At 19.3% G+C, this 25223-nt stretch overlaps 3 protein-coding genes across 3 annotated transcripts; 2 read left to right on the top strand and 1 right to left on the bottom strand.

The window, feature by feature from the left end:
* Window positions 1-7909: 7909 nt before the first annotated feature.
* Window positions 7910-8931, top strand: PmUG01_00062100 (fam-l protein; the record flags this gene model as incomplete). Its single annotated transcript, XM_029005121.1, has 2 exons — window positions 7910-7996; window positions 8125-8931. The coding sequence occupies 2 exons, from the start codon at window positions 7910-7912 to the stop codon at window positions 8929-8931; spliced, it is 894 nt and encodes a 297-aa protein (XP_028859129.1).
* A 2690-nt stretch (window positions 8932-11621) lies between these two features.
* Window positions 11622-12531, top strand: PmUG01_00062000 (fam-m protein; the record flags this gene model as incomplete). Its single annotated transcript, XM_029005110.1, has 2 exons — window positions 11622-11708; window positions 11842-12531. 2 exons carry the CDS (start codon window positions 11622-11624, stop codon window positions 12529-12531), a joined length of 777 nt encoding a protein of 258 aa, XP_028859128.1.
* Window positions 12532-18452: 5921 nt separating this feature from the next.
* On the bottom strand, window positions 18453-21008 carry PmUG01_00061900 (STP1 protein; the record flags this gene model as incomplete). Its single annotated transcript, XM_029005099.1, has 4 exons — window positions 18453-19577; window positions 19666-19751; window positions 19838-20858; window positions 20988-21008. The coding sequence occupies 4 exons, from the start codon at window positions 21006-21008 to the stop codon at window positions 18453-18455; spliced, it is 2253 nt and encodes a 750-aa protein (XP_028859127.1).
* Window positions 21009-25223: the final 4215 nt, after the last annotated feature.

Here is a 25223-nt window from a genome sequence, read left to right as displayed (position 1 = left end):
TTATGTTTATGAAAAATATTATTTTTTTTCATATTATATGTTTTTCTATTAGGACTAGATTTTTGTCGAAAACTATTGTTACTCTGAAATAGGATAGGATAGAATAGAGAAGAAGGAAAATTATATCCGACGTGTCTATTTAAATGTGACTTTAAGAAAACAAAAATAAGAAAAATAAAAAAAAGTAAAAGAACATGAAATATGGTTAATAATGATGCAAAATTATATGAATAGCTATAACTTATAAAACATTTTACCCACCTTTTTTTATTAGATTCAAAAAGCAATTACAAAGATGTTTTTCTAAAAAGGAAGATAGGCACTCATATAAATGCTTTATATAAAAGAGAAAGAAAAAAAAAGAAAGCAATCTGCTAACATCTTTTTTCTAATTTACCTTTTTCTTATTTAGGTTGTATGAAAATATGAAAAGCCGAGAAAATAAGCTTATAATTATGAAATGTCTGGGGAAATGTAAATAGAAGACTTAAAAAAATTTTTTCTTAAAGAATTTATGTGTGTTATGCATACTTCTATGATGTGTGACCACGTATGTTCATATGCACATGTGTATATGCTAATGAATATGCATGCATTCCATAGAATGGTATATCCATGTACATATTTCCACGCATATACCTTCCTATATTTAATAAAATCCATATTAATTTTTATGCCAACTACAATACTTTGACTTATTTGACTATATAATTAAATGTGTTAATGGAGGTATATTCTCCTGTACAAAATGAACTGGATAAAATTAAAACAATTAGACTTAATAAAATGTATTTTATATGGAATTTTTTATCTATTTAACATTAATACATTTTTTGAGGAATTTCTTATTATGACCAAGCTTCTTATATATAGGTAAATTTCTTTTATGGTGTTCTCTTTACCATAAGAATATTTTTATAAAGGTGTTAATATTTACTTAAATCATTTAAAATAAAATATATCTAATAAAACATTTATACTCAAAAGATGATTTTATATATATAAATAACTTATTGATTTGTGTACACAATTGTAGGTGTATATAATATTGCATTATTCATGATGGAATTCTTACTAATGCATATAGAACTTATGAATATATTTTTTTTTTTTGTTATATTATATTTCCATGTATGTTTTAGCCTGTTTACATTGAAAAGTCGTAAACTGATAAGCATATATGTATATATTCATATAAACATTGGCATTCTGAAAATTTATTTACATGTAATTTCTCACATTATCTATCTATGTTTTCTTGTACATATGTTTATGTAAATGTTTATGTATATAATATGTTATGAGATGAATGATAGAATTATGACATATGACAAGGGAGAATAACGCCATTGTATGAAATTCATCGAAAAAGACAACTCTTAAGGATGTTAATCAAAGGAAAAAAAAACTTACACGATAAGACAACTAAACGTGGAGTTGACTAAATTCATTAGTTGTGAAGATAATTCGTTTCAGAACATCTCCGTTTTATATTACGTTAAAATTGTAATTTTACATTTAACTTCCTTTATTAAAGTTTCTTTTACAGTTTTTTAATTAGTATATTTGTTGTAAGCATTAAGAAAACACGAAATGGAAAGTAAAAATTGGAAAAGTATAAATTGCAAAGGTATAAATGGAAAACGTACATATTATAATTTCGTTGGAGTCTTCTGAAAACAGTTTACATATACTCATATATGTATGTATGGGTAAGGTAACATGTAAATGGATGCACATGTTTATAATATTCATAACAAATAAACAAGTATGTAAGGATGTATACACAGATAACAATAAAAAATATGAGAACACAAATTACTTATGCATGTGTATATATAATGAACTTATTCATTTGGCATAAAAAGAAAAATATAAAATTATAATTATTTTTTTTTTTTTTTTGCAAACATTACTTTAGATTAATGTACATAAACTCATTGCTAATATGGAAAGATTTAATATGTTTTTGAAAAAAATATATTAATTAGAATAAAGAAATGTCAGAAAAGTGCTTATGTAGAATTAATTACATGTAAATATAAATTAAAACGGTTCTCGTTTTAAAGAATATTTTATCAAATGTATGATTGTGTAAACATACTTCATAGAATATTATAGTTGAAATAGAATTGTAGAAAAGGTATATTAGTTCTATAATAAAATTGATTGTAAAATTATTACTCAATGAAACAATGGGAAAATAATAATTTCACTGGGTATATGTATAACATATATTAATTTATTTTTAAATAAAATATTGAAATTAAAAAAGTTATATATGCCATTATTATTACAATGTTTATAAGAAACCTAATTTGCAATAACATAAATTATTAATATAAGAGGCATATATATGAGAAATTATTATTACAAGTGACATTATATCTACAAAAATTAACTACGTATTAGGGGATTAATCTAAATATATATGTATATATGAGTTAATAGATATACATATATACAATAAATATGAATATTTATTAATACTACTTATTTATGTTGAACACATATACTTAAGAATTAATTGTATGTTTCAAGAAACAATGGAAATTATTTATAGATGATTCTTTAATTTTTTTAATATGTATAATTATTTATTTTAAATAAACTTGAATATTTCAAATAAATATATAGTGCATAGAAAGAATTAAGAAAAACTAAATGCTCCAAAAAATTATTACATTAATTGATTATATGTAAATTTAGAAAAAAGTTAATATATATAAGTTAATACGTTTATATAATTTTAACGTTATATATTCCTAATAATAGGTAATATTATTTAATAAGGTGTTCATTATAGTTTTTTATATAAACAGGAGTTTTTAATTTTAACAAAATAAGGAACATAAAAATAAAACAAACATTTAAAGAATTTAAATCCAGAATAATTTTAAATATGTTTATATTCATGAATATAATACATGCATATGGATCCTTAAAGTAAAAAAGAAACTATTCTATTTTTATACAATCCAGTAAGAGAATATTCATTTTATAACAGAATAAAAATTTAAAGATTTTTTATATTCATTTTTAATAATATTTTAGAAAGGTAATTTTATTATACAAATTAGTATCATATTATTATACATTGAAAATAATATATTTAATATTTTATATTTTTATAATTATCTACATTCACTATAATCAACAAACAGTATGGGATATAATTATTTCTGCTTTTATAGATATATTTCATAAAATAACTTATATATTTATGTGAGATACAAAGTAGTTGTAATTTAATATATTATTTTGTATCCTATTTATTTTTAAATCAATAACAATATGTACTTTGTTCTACAGTCTATGAGAATGTCCAAAGGAATAAACACGCAATACAAAATTTACTAAAATTTATTCTATGTTCTTTTATACGTTTTCTTTCATTTTTCTGATCAATAATATTCTACAATGTAACTTATATTATCTAAAATCATTTTATTATTATAATTAATATTTAATTTACTTTTTTAATATATTTTTTCATTACATTTCATTTTTAGAATAGTATTTTTTAAATATTATTATTCATATAAAACATATAAAAATACGATTATTTTTTTACAAAAAAAAAATAATTATTATAAAATTACCTAATTACTAAGTTTACTAAATTGCTTTCTCATCATAATAAATAAAATGAATTATATAAAATTATATAAAAATTATGGTATACCGTTTATAATAATATGTACATATATATATAAAAGTTAAATTGGATAGTAATTTTCAAAACATGACAATTTTGTAGGTGAACTAAATACTAGAATCAAGTAACAAAATTATTCTAATATATATATTCTATATGTCGTAGGTATATGGCACATATTAGATTATAAATGTTTTTAAAAAATTTTTTTCCTTTTTTTATTTAATTTTTATTTTTTGTGTGAATATTATTATAAGATATACCATAATTCATGTTTTTCAACATTAAATAATATTTTAATGGTATAATATGTAGAAATATCTAATCTCATTATTATAAAGCTCAACAATATATTAATAACTATATTCTTAATACATGCTAATGTATCTGTTCCCATTGAATCTAATTTGTCTATACTAATTATAAAAAAATATATTTATTCACTAAAAGATCCATTTTATTTTATTTTTTTTGTGGAAAATATTAACGACAAATTTTTAGAATTGTTCATTTAAAATGTTAAAAATATATATATATAAGAATTCATTAATAAAATTAGTTTCACCAATAACCATTTTATTTGATGTTGTATTTGCTATAAATAGTTTTATTGAAAATATTTACTAAAACATTTTTATGTTTAATTTTTTTGTTGAACTTTATATATGTATTTTATATATGGATTTTAGTATTTTTTTAAAAGGTATAATAAAGTTAAAATGTGAACGCAATACTTTAATTTTACTAATAATACTTTGTAATTATATAGAAAATTGTTTACAGAATTAAAGATATTATAATATTAATGAATACCAAATTGATAAGAAGAATTAGTTGTATTATTTAAAACTCCTACATTTATGTGTTTTATTTGGTTAAGTTATTATTTCTACAATGCAATAAAATGATAAAACAGAAATAAATTCTCTTTATATTTTAATTTATACTATATATATACATACAACAAAAAAAAGATATATTTAATGTTTAAATAAATTTATCAAATTATGAATATTTAAAACATTTTCTTATACATGTAATGTATATGCGATAAATACTTAATAATAAAAAGAATGAAGAAAGAACATTCATTCATGAACACTTAGATTAATAATAGAAAATTAGACAGAAACAAAAATTTTGGCTTTGAAAAATATGTTACTTATAAATAGATACGTTCATTAAAAGAATTAAGCTTCTAATTGCGAATTATAGTATTATGGAAAAGTTAATATACAAATAAATTTGTTTCATACAGTGAATCCAAAAATTTTTGTCAAGAAATAAACTTCTGTCACATAAAATCTTTTTTGAGCGACAAAAATTTTTTTGAAAAACTATTATATAGAGAATTTATTTCTTTATATATAATACATAAAATGGAACTATTCTGTTAGGAAAAAAATATTAATAGATGCAATATGTATGAGAGCCTTTTTAGCATTTGCTATGTCAATAAAACTTTTGATAACAGGATCTTTATTACTTTTGTTCTTAGAAATCTATGATAAATTTACACTTATTTCTCTATTGTTAGTTATTTTAGGTTTTTCTATGGTTATTAATATCTTGGTTAAATTCTCATTACACGCATTGAAGATAAAAAAATTTACTTAAAGTATATTTATATTAAAACATGCTTTGAAGAAAAATGTTTTTCATGTAACTAATAAAAATTTATATTATTCTGAATAGAGATATGTTTTCAAAATATTTAACCGTTAGACACATATATTTTTTATTTAAGAAACAATATAATATACGAATATATATTTATAAATAAGGGTAAAAATAGATACACTAAATATTTATAAAAGTAGCATATTTTTATACATGTTTCAGAATTATGATGTAATATGTTGAAGTTATTTATTAATCTCACTTAACATATATATTGTTTTTTATAAAAATGAAAATTAATATTTCTCTATATTCATTACAATGTATGTGCTTTTTAGGATAAAAATATGATTATATATGTTTAATGTATATTTTTATATTAACATATTGCATTTATTAAATCTAATACAGAATGTTACATATAACGTGTCACTCTAACTAGTGAGGTAATATATATATTTATGAATCATATTTTCTCTTTTTTATTTTTTCTATTTTAAGAATTTAAGTATTTTAAAAAATTTTCTAAGAAACATATTGTATATTAGTTTTAATTTAAATGTTTCATTTTGTTTTCCATTTAATGAAACTACAACTTTATATTTTATTTAATGTACATGTATTTTTTATTCAAATATACATATAATAAATAATATCTGTAAAAAAAAATCTTGAAAAATATATATATTAAAACTTAATATAAGAATATTTTTATTAAATTTTTATATATTATTCTATATCATTTATGATATTGTTATAATATTATAATGCTATTTTAATTTTAAGAATAAATTATTATTAGAACATTATTGATTTTAAAGTTCATAATGTTTTATAATTAAACAGTTAATTACGAAACATAGATCATATTAATTCTGAATTTAATTTATTGATTTAATTGTGTATTGTAAAAATTACCTAAATTTCTATAATAAAAAATATATATTTCTTTTTGGAATATATAATATAAACATATTTTTAAAGTTGCGTTAGTACGATGATTGATTATAACCATAAAACTATTACTACTTTTGTTGTATCTTAAAGAATAAATGAATATTGAAAATTATTAATATATTATTAATGAAATTTAATTAACAATTAAATAAAATATAAATAAGATTTAAGATAATATATATCTTTTCCCATAACAAGCATTCATATGGATCATAATTTATATATTTGTATTACTTTTCATTTTTTTTTTGATATATAAGTTTTCCATAGCCGTAATATGACCTTAAATATGAGAAAAAGTACAAATAGTTTACAGTAAGAACTCAAAATTTTCTGAAAAGTTTTATCATCCTTTTTATAATAATATAACGTTAATAAAAAGTAAATCACTATTGTATATATAAGTCAATTCATGCATGTATAATTATGCTATTATAAATGGTATAAGCTCTTAAATATAGTAAGTAAAATATTAAGCTATAATATGTTTGAAATAATTAATTATATATTATATAATTTTTTATTAAGTGCCTTAAGAATGATTAATTTATTTATTTTTTAAAAGTACTTTTTTGTAATTTCCAGTTCAATCCCCAATTAAGTTTGATATTTTATTTATTAATAACAAGACATGTAAATGTGAATATTTATTGCTTAAACCATGTATAATATTAAATATTTCTTTTTTATGGAATAAATTAATTTGGAAATAGCAAAATTTATAATAATATTTGAAAGGATACATATAAAAAATTGAATATCTTCTAATAAAAATTTAAAAAAAAAACTTGTTTTGTATTTTTTTTGCTATGTTAATATTTTTTCTGAATGTATATATTAAATAAATGAATTTAAAAAACTACATAAAGAAATTGTGATATAAAATAAAATGAATAATTAGAAATTTTAAGAATTACTATACTAGAATAAAAAATAATCCTTTATTTACTTTTAAAATGTAAATTGTACATATATTATATAGGGTATTATTAACTTTTTTAAATATGTTATAGAATATAAAACAATATATTTGTTTAAAGAGTGACTAAAGTATGTTCCGTATTTAATATAGAACAAAACTCTTAAGCAAATTATTCCTTTTTTAATTTATTTTTACTATTATTATATCGTTAGAAAACTGTAATTTTATATCAGAACTATCCAATTTTTTGTATGTATTATGTTTATGAAATTATAATAATAATTAGGAAAATATTAAAATAAGTAATTATTCAAATAATAAATAGAACAATAAATTATATCTACATCGTCTATATTCTATAGTGTATACAATTTCAATTTTTATAAATATAAAAAAAAATGTATATTTTTTTTTCTAAAAAGGATTACTAATAACATTTATTTATTAACTGTTATAGGTAACTAAAGTATATATTTTAAATATATATAAATTAAAACAAATTATATTATTTTAATTAAATTAATTTTTGAGAATAAAATAAAAATAAAAATTATAAAATATATTATAATATTTATTTTTCTCTTTCTGCTTTATAGAATGTATCATACATATTTTTAATTATTTTTTATGAAGATAGAATAATAGAATAATAAGAAATTAAAAAGATAGTTGTAGTGTCCACTATTAAATGTATATTATACTAATGTAATTGTTTTTTATGTTAATATATTATAATATATAAAATTTATATAATGGAACAAAAATTTAAGTTGCTCATATTTATTAATATTTCTTTGTTTATCCTTTTAACATGGATATACCATTCTGACGATGACGTTGTATGATTATATTATTTAAGTATTTTTGCATTATTCCTTTTCTTTGTTATTTATTTTTATTAATACATTTTTTTTATTATAATGTTGTAGGTGCTTTTAAATTATAAATATTTATTTTATTTATTTAGAGTGAGCCTTATAAATCACCGGATGAGAATTGTAAGCATAGTAATAAATTAAATATAAGGAATTATCGATTACTTTCAAAATGTAAACACAATAACGATACATTTATTGTGAGTTTAAATGAAGTCAATTCAAATAATAGAATGAACGAAAAAAAAGATATATATAGTAATGAACAAATATATGCAGAATTAAAAAGAAAACCAAATAGAAGTTCATCAAATAATATGGAATTCAGTAAAAAAGGAAAGAAAAATAAATCTTGTATATTTGAAACAAAAAAATATTCCCGTATGGAAAAAAAAATATTCAAAGAACTAAATTATTTGGATTTTCTTAAAAACAATAGGACGATTCGTAATAACACTTACCAAAAAATAATACGTAAAAAGTACGGATTTCGAATAACGTTACCTATATTATTTGTTTTGTTGTTATGTATATTACTTATACTGGATTTATTCGATGGTTGTGGACTTATAAGGGGGTTGTTTAAATTATTGAATATTATTGCTACAAAAGTGGTATCACCAACCACAGATGGTGTGAAGCCTTTACAAAAAATGTTAAGGCCATTACATGAATGGTTGAAAAATTCCTCTTTTGGTTCGTTCTTTAAATCAGCTCCTAAAGTAGCACGGAATGGAGCCAGTACTAATATAGATAAACATTATTATATAACAGGTTTCTTTGGTTTTCTTATATACTTCATACCCATCTTTATAATAGGTGTCACATGTATATTAGGTATTTTTTACTACCATAAAAAAGTTAAAAAGTATGAAAAAATTAAGTTTAGTAAAGGGTAAAATGAATAATAAGAAATATGATACTTTCTATAAGGACGTATTTAATGTGAAGTAATAACTGTAATGTCTTTAGTTATATAGCTATTAAAAGTACCCATAATTGATTACTTTTTGTCAAGTGTATCCACATAAACAAGGTTTTTTTGATATACAACAGTAAAAATATATATTTCTAGATTTGTTTGAATTTGAATGTTCTATTTTTTTTCATTATTTATTTAAATTATTATTTGTGTTTATTAAATATTATGACGTAAATACATATTTGTGTATTTATATATATATTCATAAAAAATATATGTATGAGTGTTTAAATGAATTTATAATAGTACAATATATATTGTTTAATTTAAGCCATAAGTTACTTTACATTTGAACTGTATGAAATAATATTTTTCAATTTTTCACTTGTTCCAGTTCAAAATTATTATATGTCCATATAATTCAAAAACTGCGTTTTACTGATTTAAAATTAAAAATTAATATGACTTGTTTTGTATTTAATTATAGGAAGTGTATGTATTTTGTTGTAGAGAATTATATATATATATATATATATTTTCTCAAAAGGAAATATTAATTACTCTATAAATTAAGTTTTTTGAGATATGTGTTATAAATAATACATATTTTATAGGTGGTTTTATCAAATGTTTAGCTATTTTTTTTTAGATTAAAAAGGAAAAAAATAAATGTATATAAAAATAACTTTATTGTGTTTGGGTTATTAGTTATTGTTTAATAAAATTGAATTTATTTTAATTCTTATGTAAATGAACAGTTAACGCTATTTATCATTTTATCATTGTGCTTACTTCTGGAGTTAATTCAGTTTTTATAAAAGTAATTAAATTTAATTTATATTGATAATCTATGAATAAATAAGCTATATAAATTTTATTATTTTTTACGTCGTTAAAGGATAAAATTACTTAATTATATGTAATTTGATATTAACAAATAGTATATTAAAATCGTTTTCTATTTAATATTGTTTTTTTTCATAATTGTAGACTTCTAAGAATGTATTATATATCCATAAATATTTTCATTAAGGGTAATGAAAAACAATTCAGTTATTTTCTCTGTAAAATAATAATGCACAGATAAGTATTATATATAAGTTTTATTGTTTACTCTTGTTTGTAAATATATTAAGTTAAAACGTAACATTATTTCATATATATATATATGTATACATAAAGTTTATATTAACTATTAGTAATTTTATCAAATTAATAATAAAAGTTCTATAAACAAAATAAAAATTAAAAAAGAATTATTATTTGATAAATGATTTATAAATTGATAATATTTTTTTTATTCGTTTGATAAGTATTAACAAATTATATCAAAATGACAGATATATTTTTTTGAAAACGTTTTATCAAAATAATCATAATGATGAGAAACTGCATGCAACAATTTCCTAAGTAATTTTCATGATTAAACTTTATTTTTTTATATATAATTTTCTATGTATTCACATGAAAATAACAATAAAATATTAATATACTTTTGAATTATCACCTTTATATAATATTTTAAAAGTGCAGTATAGTCAAAGAAATAATCATTGCACAATTTTTCTTTGAAAAAGTATACATAGGAACTATACAAAATTAGACTGATATATATGGGAATAATATATGTGGAAAATGAAAATATAAATAATGAAAATTTTAATAAAAATTACATATATATACTTTTTAATAATAAATATTAAAAAAAAATATTAAAATATTTTAGTTCATTTATCAAATTAGTATATTCACAGAAAAAACAAATACTTATATTTCGACAATGTTTATTTATTTTATTTTTTTTTTTTGTATGTGAATGTTTCTTCTATATGAGAAAATATTAATTAAAAAAAATATGTAAAAAATTAAGTAAATGAATATAAAGATTTTTCATTAATTATAATGGTATATTTTAAACATAATTTACAATTTTAATATTCAAAAATTATGGTAGAATATTAAAAAGTCAGTTTTTTTTGGTATTTAAAATAAATGTTACTGCTTACATAAGATAATGGAATATATATTCAATACTATATAGGATTGTATGTGCTCAGGGATTATCTAAAGGATCTGTAATAATTAATGTAACAGAAAATATTATTCTAACAGTATATTATTACCATTATTATTCTGTTAAAATAATAAATATTTTTTAAAAATAATAAGAGGTGCTTCTGAAATAAATTATTTATACTAATAGAATTATTAGTTTTATAGTATCTGTACGAAATGTACATATGGTATTCATTTATAGGACAGTATATTAACTGTATTCTATACGTTATATATTCTATATAAATTTAATAATTATACATTTTTTTATTTTATTTTGGAAAAAATGAATAAAAAGAATTACATAATTGTTCATATTATATAATAAAATTATAGTTTTAAAATATTTAAGTATAAATGAAAATTATTTTATCTTAATGAGAGTTAATTTTTTATAAAAATTAAGATTAAAATTTTATGATATATATTTAAAATTATTTTCTGTAGGGATGTTATAATAGATGTTTTATTTATATAATTTTTATTAGTTTTTTACAGAGAAAACAGCAAAAGATTGTTTTAAAAATAATTATAGCATTATTGATCTTTTGAAGCATATTATGCAATAATTATTTCTTCCCTTAATTTATTAGAATATTAAATAAATGTATAATGGTGCAAATAATTAAGTTTATCTTATTTATTAAAACTTTTGAGTTAGTCCTTATAACATGGTTATGTTATTTTAACATAGATATGGTTTGATAATAATATATAAGGATATATTCTTTATACGAATATTACATATTCTACTTTAATTACTATAATTTCATAGAATTAATTATTTATTTTTTAAATAAAATAAATTTAATTTATTAATTTTTGTTTTTAGCGAACATTTAATAAATTCGCGGATGCGAAATACAAACATGGAAGAAATTTAGATCCAATAACCCTTCGATTATTAGCAAAATATAAACAGGATAAGGATTCGCATATTTTAGGGTTAAAACAGAATAAATCAAATAATAATGAGCATGAAAAGTATAATATAACTATAAATGAAAAAGGGAACAAAAAAAAAAACAAAAAATCTGATAAAAGTTCATTAAATAAGGCGCAATACTATATGGAAGTAATAGATTATAACAATGGGATGTTTGATGGAAAACATTTTCATTTTGAAAAAAAATGGATTAAAAAAAAGGATTACGATAATTTTCTTAAAAAAAACAGGACAATTTGTGATATATCTCTAAGAAAAATAAGATTTAGAAAGTATGGTATTGGAGTTGCTATATTTGTTATTTTTTCCTTGTGTGCAGCAGCAATTGATGTATTACCAAGATTACCATTTTTGAATACTGCATGGGAAAAACTTGAAGAGGGTAATATATTGAAAACTTTGTATGACTATGTAAATAACTGGGACGCAACATTGAAGACTTCTATTTATTTAACATTATATAGTGTACTTATGCTTATATTGATTATTGTGCTTGTAATAGGAATTTGTAGAGTCTTAGGAAATAATGAAAAATATAATAAAATTAAATTGATGTCTGAACAAAGTGCATATTAATAGAGTTATATATTTCTGTGATTAATTCTTTAATATAAGTAATGTCTGTAATATATTTAGTGATATTCTTAATACGAATACTTATAATTTCTAAAATATTGTAAATTCGCATGAATAGAATTAGTCTTTTATGCACACAACAATATATGTTCCTCGTCTTTTTAGGAATTTGAAAGTTAAAAATTTTTTTAATTTGTATTTTAACACATAATTGAAGCTTAACTAAAAATACTTATAATAAATATATTTGTGTAATAAATAAATTTCAATAGACAATATATGTCGTTGCTTTAAGTGGAGCAAATAGTAGAATTATTCATAAAATATCATAAAACTCAGTTAAATTACATTATAGCTAAACATTATTGTCTCCTATAATGTAACATCTTTTATTCTAAAATTATTTTTTGCTAAGGCAATTAAAAGAAATTATATTATTTTTTTTAAATTAATAAACGCCTATAGTTTAATATTTAATAAAATTATATGGGATCATTGTGTTGCACGGTTATATATATTTTTACTTAAAAACGCCATTAATATTTATTTTATATAATATCTTTTATTAGACATATATAAAAAAATATATTTATTGAAAAAATATTCTCAAAATATTTTGATTTCTATTTTAATCAGTAATTGTGAAGTATAAATATATAATGAAATAATATATTTTTCGAATATGAAAAATTTATAATTGTTTAATAATTTGTGTATTATGAAACATCATAATTATTTCATGAATAAAAACCAATTATTATATTATTACTGTTCATAACGATATTGTTGATTCTATTAATTATAAATTAATTTAATATATATTATATTGAATATACATACATATATTTTATATTGTTTTATTTTTCATACTATTATAAAATTAAATTTGTGAATTAGTTTTAATCACATATTAATAGGTAATATTTATATTTATTTAGATTGTAAGGTTTATCTTTTTAAAGTTTATTAGGAGAATATAAAGTTTTCGTATTAACTGGCAGAACTGAAGCATATAAGATATATATATATATGCTTATTACTGAAAATATATGTCAAAGTAGTTCTGCTTAATTCTATACATATTTTCTAAACTAATATAATCATTTTGTTACTCTGCTACAATATTGTTGTATGATTATTGCATTCATGTTTTAAAATAATAATATATCTTATTTTTATTATTATTTAGAGTAAGTCGATTTGATACGCGTAATTAATATTTTCAAATTAACAACAGAACAACTACATTTTTTATAATAATTTTTATAATTATAGACTAGCCAAATATATGATATTTTAGATTTATATTAAACGTATTAAGGGTTAATACTCATAAAATATATTATCACTTATATTTTGTTTATATATTATTTTATTTATTACTTCAACAGATGAATAATTATATAGCAAGATATATATCGAAATATTTGAAATGATGATTATATAATAAATATGTATAAACTTCATAACTAAAGTATGTTTTTATATTAATATAAATATTATTAATTTATTTTGGATTATATATTTCAAAAATTATATGTTATTTTTTGATTATTTTTTTGCTATTACTTACATATTTCAGTAATATTTATATTCTATGCACGGAATTTTCGATATATATAAGGTAACACAATTATTGAATTAAAAATAAAGAAATACCTATTTTATAGATGATAAATCTTGCACCTTTTGTTTTTTTACATAATTTAGTTAATTTTTTTTTTCTGATGAATTTTTAGATAGGAAAATTATATAAACCTATTATTATAGTGTGAATTATACGCTTGTTTTAGCGTTTACCAGACAACTATGGTAATTAATTCTAATTATACAGATTTTATTAATGTGTTATTATAAATTCAATTATTTAAAAATATTTTTAAAATTCTACAAACTCGTTTTAATACATAAAACATTTATGACTAACATTTAATGAAAAATATGACTGATTAACATGTTTTTCAGGGATTCTTTTCGTTGCACTATTCCCTACTTCATTATAATATAAAATCTGAAACTTAAGCGTATAAATGTAAGCATAAAACCTAAATAGTGAACCATTGGAATTTTCTAATTTTAGTACCTAAATGGAAGAAAATTATATAAATGTTTTAATATTTATTGTTAGATATATCGTGGTTTATTATATCTATATTTGCTTTCCAAGTTATAGCCTTTTTTTCATTATTCTTTATATTCCATTGTTTTTATTTTCAATTTTCTTAACAAATGAATGATTCTATTAATTAAATAAAAGGAGTTTATTCATTATTCGTTTTTTCTCTACAATTAATATATTTAAATAAATAAAATTTTTGTAAATTACCTACGAATTTTTTTTACTGCTTCACTTTTTAGTGTATCTTTTCTTCTCTTATAAGCCATTTTTTAAATATTAATGTAAAAATGTTATTATTAAGCGCCATTTCCATAGCGCACCACCTTTTTCTCCATTTATAATCGGAATATATAATATGATTCATGTTTTTTTAAACCATTATATACATTAATTTTTGCTCCAACTAGAGAATACATCATAAAGTTCTGATTGATATTCTTATTACATATTGGGATTGTAATGTATCCATTTATCATCTAATTTGTTCAAAAATATATTAAATTCCTCCTTTTTTTTCAGGACAAGAATTCTTTTACTTTATAAAATCTTATATCATTTTCTTTTTCCATCTACTAAGCCATATTTCACAAATAAAATTTTTATATTTTTCTGATAATTTGTATTCCGCTATCTTTTGTTTTAAATATACTTCTGGTATAACTTTAGAGAATTTATAAGATTTACAAAGTGGAGACGTTGCTTTTCCCGAAAATATTTAAATAAAATATTAAAAAAAGTGTATATTTTAGATTAATTTAATTTTTAAATGGAATTAACTAAAATTCAAATATATTTATTTGAAATATTTTATCTTACCCAACATCAGAAGTCATCATTTGAACTGGTAGAAGACAATTTAAATATGACTGTCGAAACAGACACAAAAAAGAATATTGTCTTCATCTTTAATAATAAATAGTGTTATTTTATATTATTTAATTTTCATTTATATATATTAAATTACAAAAGTATACAATATAAAATAATATGTATAAAAATAAAACGGAACACAATAGAGTTTATAAAAATTATTTAAATTACTATTTAAAAAAAATAATGAAACAAAAAGTTTTACATAAAAAAAAAATAAAAAATTATGATTTTTATTAAGAATTAATTTTATAAAAACGTTATAACGTATCTATAGAGAAACGCCTATATCTACTTAAATGTAATTAAATATTTATTTATGTACTTATGCCCCATTATAATTATTTTAATAACATTAAATTATTTTATTTATTATTTTTTTTTTATAAATATTTAATTTTAAAATATAAATAATAATAATATATAAAATTATTGTAAAACTTAATATAAATAAATCTATATATATAAATGTATAGATAAAACTTCAAGTGTTACAATAGATTCTCCCATGCATTCCTTTTTATCATGTAGATATATCATTAATATAATCCATATGGATTTTATTAATAAATAAACTATCCGTCATTAATACTATTATGATTATAATTTTTTTTTTTTATGGACTTGTTATTCTGTATAATTATAATATGATAATAAATATGCTGATGTAGAAATGAAGACAAGAATTATATTAGAAAAAAATATAAAAATAAATAACTAAAATATGAAACTCAAACTTATATTAATTTTAAAGATACATAACGATTATATAATGGATAAAAATAAGTTTTTAAAAATAACTTTTTAACATTTAAAACAGATTATGTTTTCCATATTATATTGTTTTACATTTTTTTCAACTTTCTTTTTATTTTAATTTATAAGATTTTTCAAACCTATTTTTTGTTCTTCTAATTCTTCTATTACTTTTTATATTTATTTTTATCTATTTTATACATTCTTATTAGTTTATTATTTTTATCCTCTTTTTACTTTTTCTCTTAATTTTTTTCATAATTTATGTTTTTTACCCATTTTTTTTCTATTAAAAAAAGTTCAGTAGAATAAATCATGATTTATGGCATTATTGGAGCAAAACTAGTTATATTAAAAAATATATTATTTGCATATTTTTATTATTTCCTTTTTTTTCTAATTGAATTATTCTGATATTGAAAAATTAGAATATATATTATGTATTACTTTTGGAGAAAATAATTATTTATATCTTTGTTCTGTATGAATTCTAATGATTTTAAAATAAAGTAAACGGCATAAAAATTTGCATGTATAATTTTTTATTATTATAATTCTATAACAGAATTAATATTTGCTATATTATCAAAATGTTCTAATAAAACGTTTTTTTTATTTATAAATATATTATAAGAATTGTAATTTTTAAAAAATGTAGTTAATATTTTTGGAATACTGTTAAAAGATAATTTAAAAAAAAAGTTTTTACTAGTAAAAAGTATAATAGTATAAAAAATATGGTTACTGTACATTTTATAAATGTTGAAATATGTGTAACAAAATAAAAAAAATATATATATTTAAAAAAAACAAATTTATTTATTTAACGTGAAGGTGAATATTTACTTAACATTTACGCCATGCTCTAAAAGTTAATTAATAACATGTTTTAATGAACAGAAAAAATGATAATGTAATAAAATTATTTATACACAATAGCATAGCATTAAAATTGAAAAATAACATTATAAATCGGATGAGATATATCATTCCCATGATATACTATAAGGTTGCTCTTTTTATTAATATTTCATCAATCATTAATAATAATTACTTTACATTTTAAAAATATATAAGTAACATAATAAATAATTCAATTATTTAAAAATATTATTTATTCTGCAGTATGTTCTAATTGAGAATATCTCCTACAATTGTAGTAAAATATATAGCATATTGTTTTATGGTATCTTTTTCTTATTCTCCTAAAAATGAAAAAAGAAAATTTTTTTTTATAAATATATATATATATATGTAAATGTGTTTAGTTTATTATTCATTATATATTATGGAGAAAATGAAATTATTCATTAAGAAATAGAATTTATAAATATAATTTTTTAATTTTTCCAAAAAATAAATAATTAAAAAGAACGCAAATATAGCTATAGGTAAAATTTTGAAAATATACAATAAATGAACGCTATTAATGTACTATATTCATTAACTCATAACAGAATAAGACGTTTTCATTAAGTATGTAGCATATTTTTTTTTTTTTAATATAATTCGTAATACAAATTTTGTGTAAATTATCATTAAGTTTTCATGCATATAAAGAGTTCTTTTCCTTATTTTTTTTTTTTTTATGAACAAATTTTTTATATAAATTGAAACATGAAACCGGTTGATCAATGGAAATATATAAAAGATACAAATAAGTATATTTCTAAACGTGAAAATAACTGTAAAATAAGAAGTAATGGAATAAAATGGAATTATATAAATTTTTGTAATAATATTATATTAATTCAGGAATAGTGTTACAAATTTTTTATTTTGTTTTTTTTTATTATTTCAAATTATAATTTTTTCAAGGTGTAACATTTTCGAAAAATTTTAATATTAATCTTTTTTTTTTATATATGTATTAACATATTACTATTTTTGTTAAATCAAGTATTAGCGGAGTGTCCTAATGTATATTATTACAGATATGAAAAAACGTATATAATTGTAATATATTTTAAATACTTCAATTTCAAACTTCATGTTTCATGATTTTTTTTTTCCTTTTTATTACTTATTACTTTACATTCATTTTCATTATTTCCTAGAGACTTTAAAAAATTTAAATAATATTTTTCATTAATAGCCTTTTTTCTTAAATATCATCTAAATATATTATGGAAGTATACCTATGAATTTATAGAAACTGTTTTTCTGCTATTTCATCCTATTTGTCTATTGTTCTATCACTAACTATAGAATTTGCATATAAGTCATCTTCTCTTATCCAATCTTCTATCTCATTTCTGAAACTATCTTTCCGTATATGAGCATCAAATTCCTCATTTCTTTTATTTTCTATATAATTTTTATTATATTCAATTATATTTTCTGTAATTTCTTGCTTTTTACTTGAATATCCTTCTCCTTTCCATTCATTTATGGATCTATCCAAATATGATTCCCTATTTTCAAGGTTTACCTCATTTTTATATTCTTCTAATACTGTTATAAGCACGAGAATACAAAACTTTGTTAATAATTTTTTTTTTATATATTTACATAATTCTTCATAATTTTCTTTGTGCTGCAGTTCTTGTACATTTAATAGTGATACATAATTTTTAGTATCCTCATTTACCCATTCATCTGAGATATTCCGAAACTCCTCTGCTAATCCATTATTCCAGTACAGATCAAGATGTTGTTGTAGAATCATACCCTTTTTTGATATCCACTGTCTCCATATATCTTTTTCTCTTTCTAAAAATGAAACTTTTTGATTTTCATTTGAAGATTTCTTTTTTATTTCTTCCATTTCTTGTATGTAAGATACTTCTCTTTTCCATTCATCCTTCAAATTATTAAACCAATCGTCTTTTTTAAGATTTTGAGAAAGATTTCTATGTCTTTGTATCCATTTATTCCATAGAATATTTTGTTTTTTAATATCACTGATACATTTAATATTTTCTATTATTAGATCATCATCAATTAAATTAGGAAAGGTTATATTATCCTCTTTTGTGAACTCATCTATGCATATTTCTAAAAATTCGTCTTGGATGTTTTCCCATTCTTTATTTCTGAATTCTTCGAGTACTTCCATATGTACTTCTACAATGATTTTGGATCTGTCTCTTGTTCGCTTTGATAAATTTACATTTTTTGTAAGTTCATTTATTTTTATTTTTTTTATAATTTCTTCATCATCGTATATTGTGTGTTCTAAAGGATCATCCGTAAAAATTTTACTTTTCTTGTTACAAAATGAAGGTACAAGCAATCTCAGAAATTTCACATGTCTTCTACTTATCTTTTTTTTTTTTTTAAACATTCCAGTTAAAGCAAACTATAGTATAAGTAAAACATTTTTATAAAATAAGCTATTACAATAAATAAATGATTTTCATATTTTTAATCTTTTATTATTATATTACTTTAATAAAAAGAGAAAATAAAATAATAATTACCAAGCTTATTAAAATAGATGATGTATATTTATCACTTGGATTTAATGTCGTACCTATAATTGTATTTTATACATATATATGTATGTATTATTTAGTATAGTTATTTCAAATGTAGAAATATAAGTAGAATTAGTGATACCTGTAGTATGGGGTATTTGAGGAGGACTACGTGCTAAGGTATGTGTCGATGCTTTATCAGTTGGCTGTGTATTCGCAGGATCAGGAGATAATTGTATGTCTTGAACAGTTGGAGAGAGTAATTCATTAGTAACTTCTGATGCTGCATGTACATCTTCAGAAATTTTAGCTTTTTCTAATGATGCACCTGTTAAAGATTGTGAATCCTCAGTTTCTTTAGTTAAATGCTGAATTTCTGAAGCTTCAATTTTAATAAGTTTTGATGGAGGTTGTGATGGAATTTGTAGTTCAAGTTCAGTTTGTGCTTTGGGTGCAATGGGCACATCTATATTTTGATTTTGAGGTTTGGGAATATTTTGATCTGTACCTTCAGTTCCATTTTGTAATCTTTTATATTCAAGTAATCCTTCAGTAGTTTCTGCTGAATTCGAGGTTGTACATTCAGAAAGTTCTTTAAATGTTTCTTGATTCATTATATTACATGTCGATTCTTTAGTTAGTTTTTTGGTCTTTTTTGCTGGTTCTACTTTGTAACAACTTATAAAGAGGCTTTTTTTTGTTTCAAATTCATCTTTCATTTTTCTTATCCACACATTATATTCTTTGCATTTTTCTAAACATGTATTTTCACATTTACCTGAGCTTCTTTTTTTTATGCTCTTTATTACATTCAAATCGCTACTTCTTTTTTTACAGAAATCCTCTTCTTTATATTTTAATTCTAAAAGTTCTTTATGTTCTTTTTTTAAAATCATAGGGCATCCACCATATTTTGTTAAATCCTTAAAGTACTGATTTAACCAAAACTTTAATAAGGATTCCCACATAATTTGGCTTGTACCATGAGGAGGAGACATATTCTTAATTAGATAATCAGCTAATAGTTTGCATTCATTTCTAAATAAATTTTTGTTCTTCACCGTTTTTAAGAAATTAGTTTTATTTTGTATGTGAGCTCTAATAGTCCTAAATGGTTCTCTGAGGGTTAGCAAATATCCTGCCGATCCAGAAATAGCGAAATTCTGAATTTAAAAGAATTATTAAAAATTACCTAAGTATTAAGTATTACGTTAATTGCACTGTAACATATTTTATCATAAATAAATAATTTATGTGTGAATTTAATAGTTTAAAAAAAAAATGAATATTACCTTAGGTATACAATTTTCCATAATGACCCTATATCGATGCTCTAGTTCGTTGAAAATGAAAATGTTAAAGAAATTTAACCGTGTACATTTTGTATCAATAGCGTATTTTAAAAATTAAGATGTATTAAAAGGAATTACATATTTATGAGCTACGTAGTAATCTATATTAGAAATATAAAGTAAATAAATTTATTATTATTTATTCTCTGAGAGTTCTATCTTGTTTTACGTTAAATAAATATAAAAAAACTTAATATATATCCTATACATGTTTTGAAATTAAATGAGAGTAAGGTATATTTTCGTGTATAAAATTTATATAACCTTCATTAAAGGAATCCCAATAACTTACAAAAAAGAAATTACATATAAATTAAATGAAAAATAAATTAAAATTTATTATATAAAAGTATCATTAATCAATTTATTTCTTTTTTTTTGGCTCTTTTTTTTTTTTTTAAAGCAAAAAAATTATATAAATACTGTTGTATTAAGGTAAACAATTCTTTTTGTTCAAGTTTTTTTGGAAAATAAATAATCTATAAACCAGATAATTATTAACACTTATAGTATGTTTGTTATTATGTTAAATTTATCATTTTTCCCATATTGGGCACTACATTGTAATTATATTGTTAACGTTTTTTTATTTTTATTACCTTATATATAGAAATGGGAAATAATAATATATAAATTATACTATATTGTTTCTGTTTTTGAGAATGGTAAATAACATTATAATGCACTTAATCCATTTAATAATATATGCAAATAATCTACCAAAAATTTAATAAGTTATGCTATATATTATGCCATAAAATAATTTTAAATAGTATGCATTATCATATATATACATATATATGTATATTCTGTACTTCTCTATTACCACTTTTGAATAAGATTGATTTCATTTGGACTAAATGTTAATTAATGAAGAATAAGTTAAGGTATATTATTTATTGAATAAATTGTTGAATGCTTATGAAATATATGAAAAATTATTAGAATATACTTATGAGAACGTCATTCGTATTATATGTCTAAAAAAACGTAAAATGAATTATAACTATGTAATGAAAAATAATAACACTAAATTTAACGTAAATTCAATAATATATTAAATTAAATAATACAACATTATTGAATTTTGATAACTGCTTTTTTGTATTTATTCATATATATCTTCTAATAAATAAATCAAAAAGTTTTTTTTTAATTTTGTTTCTATTTTTATTTTTTTTTTCTGCATTTGTTAAGAATATGAAAATATCGTTTTAAGACTATTATTAAGTATTCATTTATTATTTAGAATGACAAAATTAATTATTAGCTTATAATATATTTTTAAATATTAATCAATAAATGAAATCACAGAACTCTTTAAAAATATTACTTGCAATATAATTTATTATTTGTTAATGTAAATATATTATTACTTATTTTAAAATTTCTTTTGAAACAAGCATATAAAAGATAATGAATAAGCAAGAAATTAAAATAATATATATATTAACAAATTTTAGTAAATAATTATTTGAATTAGTGGTTGATGTAATATAATTATGTATAACCAATCTGTTATATTAAAGAATTAATGGTTTTTACTTATTTGTAATTTTTGAATTTATTTTTACTCAATTTTTTTTTTTTTTTTTCCGTTCTTTATATTTTAATCCCTTACATTCCATCTCATTTTTTTTTAAAATATTTTTATTTTTTACATTGTACATGAGAATATATGTGACAATAATTCATCATTTATTAATATATTATATATTTAAATTATCTCATTTGAATGTATAAGATATATGGAAAATATAGTACGTAAAATATATGTAATAGTGCTTGGTTAGGTAGCAAAATAAAAGAAAATATAATTTTCTGAAATATGTGAAAGTATATTGGAAGAACATTATTATAATTGTTATAAAGTGTATATAAAACAATTTATTTGCTCTATCTTTTTTTTTTTATTGTTTTATATATGTATGAAAAATCTTACTGTTTTGATGTATCCTTTATTATTATATTTTTAATATATTATAAAATGTATTGCATAACATTATAGTTTATACATAACATATAATTTAAATAAATGAAAAAAATAGTAAATATTATTATGAATTATTTGATATTTCTCTATATTACGATGGTTATTTTATTAATTTACTTAAATAGTATATTTTAATGTTAAAATATATATATTAAATAAGTGGAATTTTCATATAAAATGGACTAATGATATTCCAGTATGTATATATATATATATATATATATATATATATATATATATATATAACATTTTATTAAGAATACTTTTAACGGAAAAAATATGCAAATATATTTGTATTCATTATGTATTAAAAACAAATTTCTAATAAATATAAAAAAATTATATGCCCAATATTAATTATAATCACGTAAATACATTATACTATTGTTCACTTAAAAAAATATTATTCTTCCAAATGAATAATTAAAAAATAATAAAAAAAATAAAATTTACGATAATTAACAATAATATATTATTATCTTTTTAATATATATATAATTTTTTTACGACAGCATTTATGGAAGCGCTCATTTGGTTTTTATAAATTTTTAGCAGAACTAGGCTCTCTAACTATCTTACATATAGCTGATGTTTAGAATGAAATAAATAATAATGCATTTTTATATATTCATAATAACACAAATGTAACTTACAAAACAGAATAAAAATAAACGTTGTATATAATGAAATTCCCTTAAACATTTACATTTAAAGAGGATTTTTCTATTTTAGTAAAAATCCTTGTTCCTAAATATTTTTTTGGGACTGTTTCAATAAAACAAAATATATATATTTGAATAACTTATTTATGTTTTTTCTATATTAAGGAATACTATAAGAATTATTTATTTTCTTTGTAAAATATTATATTTTCTCCTTATTGAGTATATATTATATAAGGAAAATACATTCTTATATGTACGTCTGCATAAAGTTCAGAAACCTTTCACATTAAGTCTTTTTTATATTTGCTAAATTATACATACATAAAAAATAAAATATATATAAAATAATATTAACAATTTTTAAAGTATTATTTATATATTTATGCTAGCTATATATTAGAATATATACAAAAAATAAAATGTTCGATTTTTATGGAATATAATGTTTTATATATGGAGTTCCAAATATAACTTGAAGATATCTATTTTTATACTTTTCTAAAAAGAAGATTACTATAAAATTCTTTTTTCATTATACATTTTAACATAAATTATATGTATTACTGATTCAAAAATGTTTACTATGAAACAATTTAACATGTACAATCATCGCATCTATGCTGAAAAATATTATTAATTATATAATAGTAATATAAATAGATATGCTGAGCAAAATTGAAATAATTCATGTAATCAATTGCAAAAATTTTAAAGTGAATATAAAACTCGTAAAAAGTATATATCTAACTTTAAAAGTGTAGAATAGTTAAAATATGTTAACGAACTACATGAAGTTGCTGAAACTCATTCATGTTTAGTTTCAGTAAAATACTGATTAAAGAGATTATTGTCATATAAACCACCTTATGATGCTACTAGGTGTTAATTTAATTATTAATTTTCCATAATTAGATTAATATTTAATGCAATATTTTTCATGTATTTCCTTTTGTATTACACTATATATCATTCTAATTAAAAACGTGAACACGTTTCTACAATCCTAATATATAACGATAATTATTTATTACTCCATTAGAATTGTTTCTCTCTGTATGTAATTCTTAGTAATATTTGTTTTTTCCATCTTGGCAATGATGTTGTTTTCAATAAAAAAAAAATTAAAAGATGTCGAAATGTGCAGGTGAACAAAGTGGTAAAATGCTGATAGGTGCTTTTGAAGGTCATGACATATATTAGTGTAACAAGGGATATTAAACAATATATACAGAACAAAATTCTAATTTATAAATTTTCAATAACACATATCTTTGTGAATATAAAAAAAGACCTTAATAAACTTAATGAAATATATTTTAAAAGAATGCAAAAAAAAAAAAAGTTAAAATAATTTTTTTTTAATAATAATACTACTAATGTAATATATAAGTGTATGATTCTAACAGAATTATAAAACGTTGATAAGTGAAGAGCCGTATAAACTTTTGTAACAAGGTTAAAAAAAAAAATATTTAATTAAAAATCAAGTATTTTACTAAAAGACTAAGTTATGAAATA

The sequence above is a fragment of the Plasmodium malariae genome (assembly GCF_900090045.1).
Source record: "Plasmodium malariae genome assembly, contig: PmUG01_00_36, whole genome shotgun sequence".
Taxonomy (NCBI): domain Eukaryota; phylum Apicomplexa; class Aconoidasida; order Haemosporida; family Plasmodiidae; genus Plasmodium; species Plasmodium malariae.
This window is presented reverse-complemented; position numbering and strand designations above follow the sequence as displayed.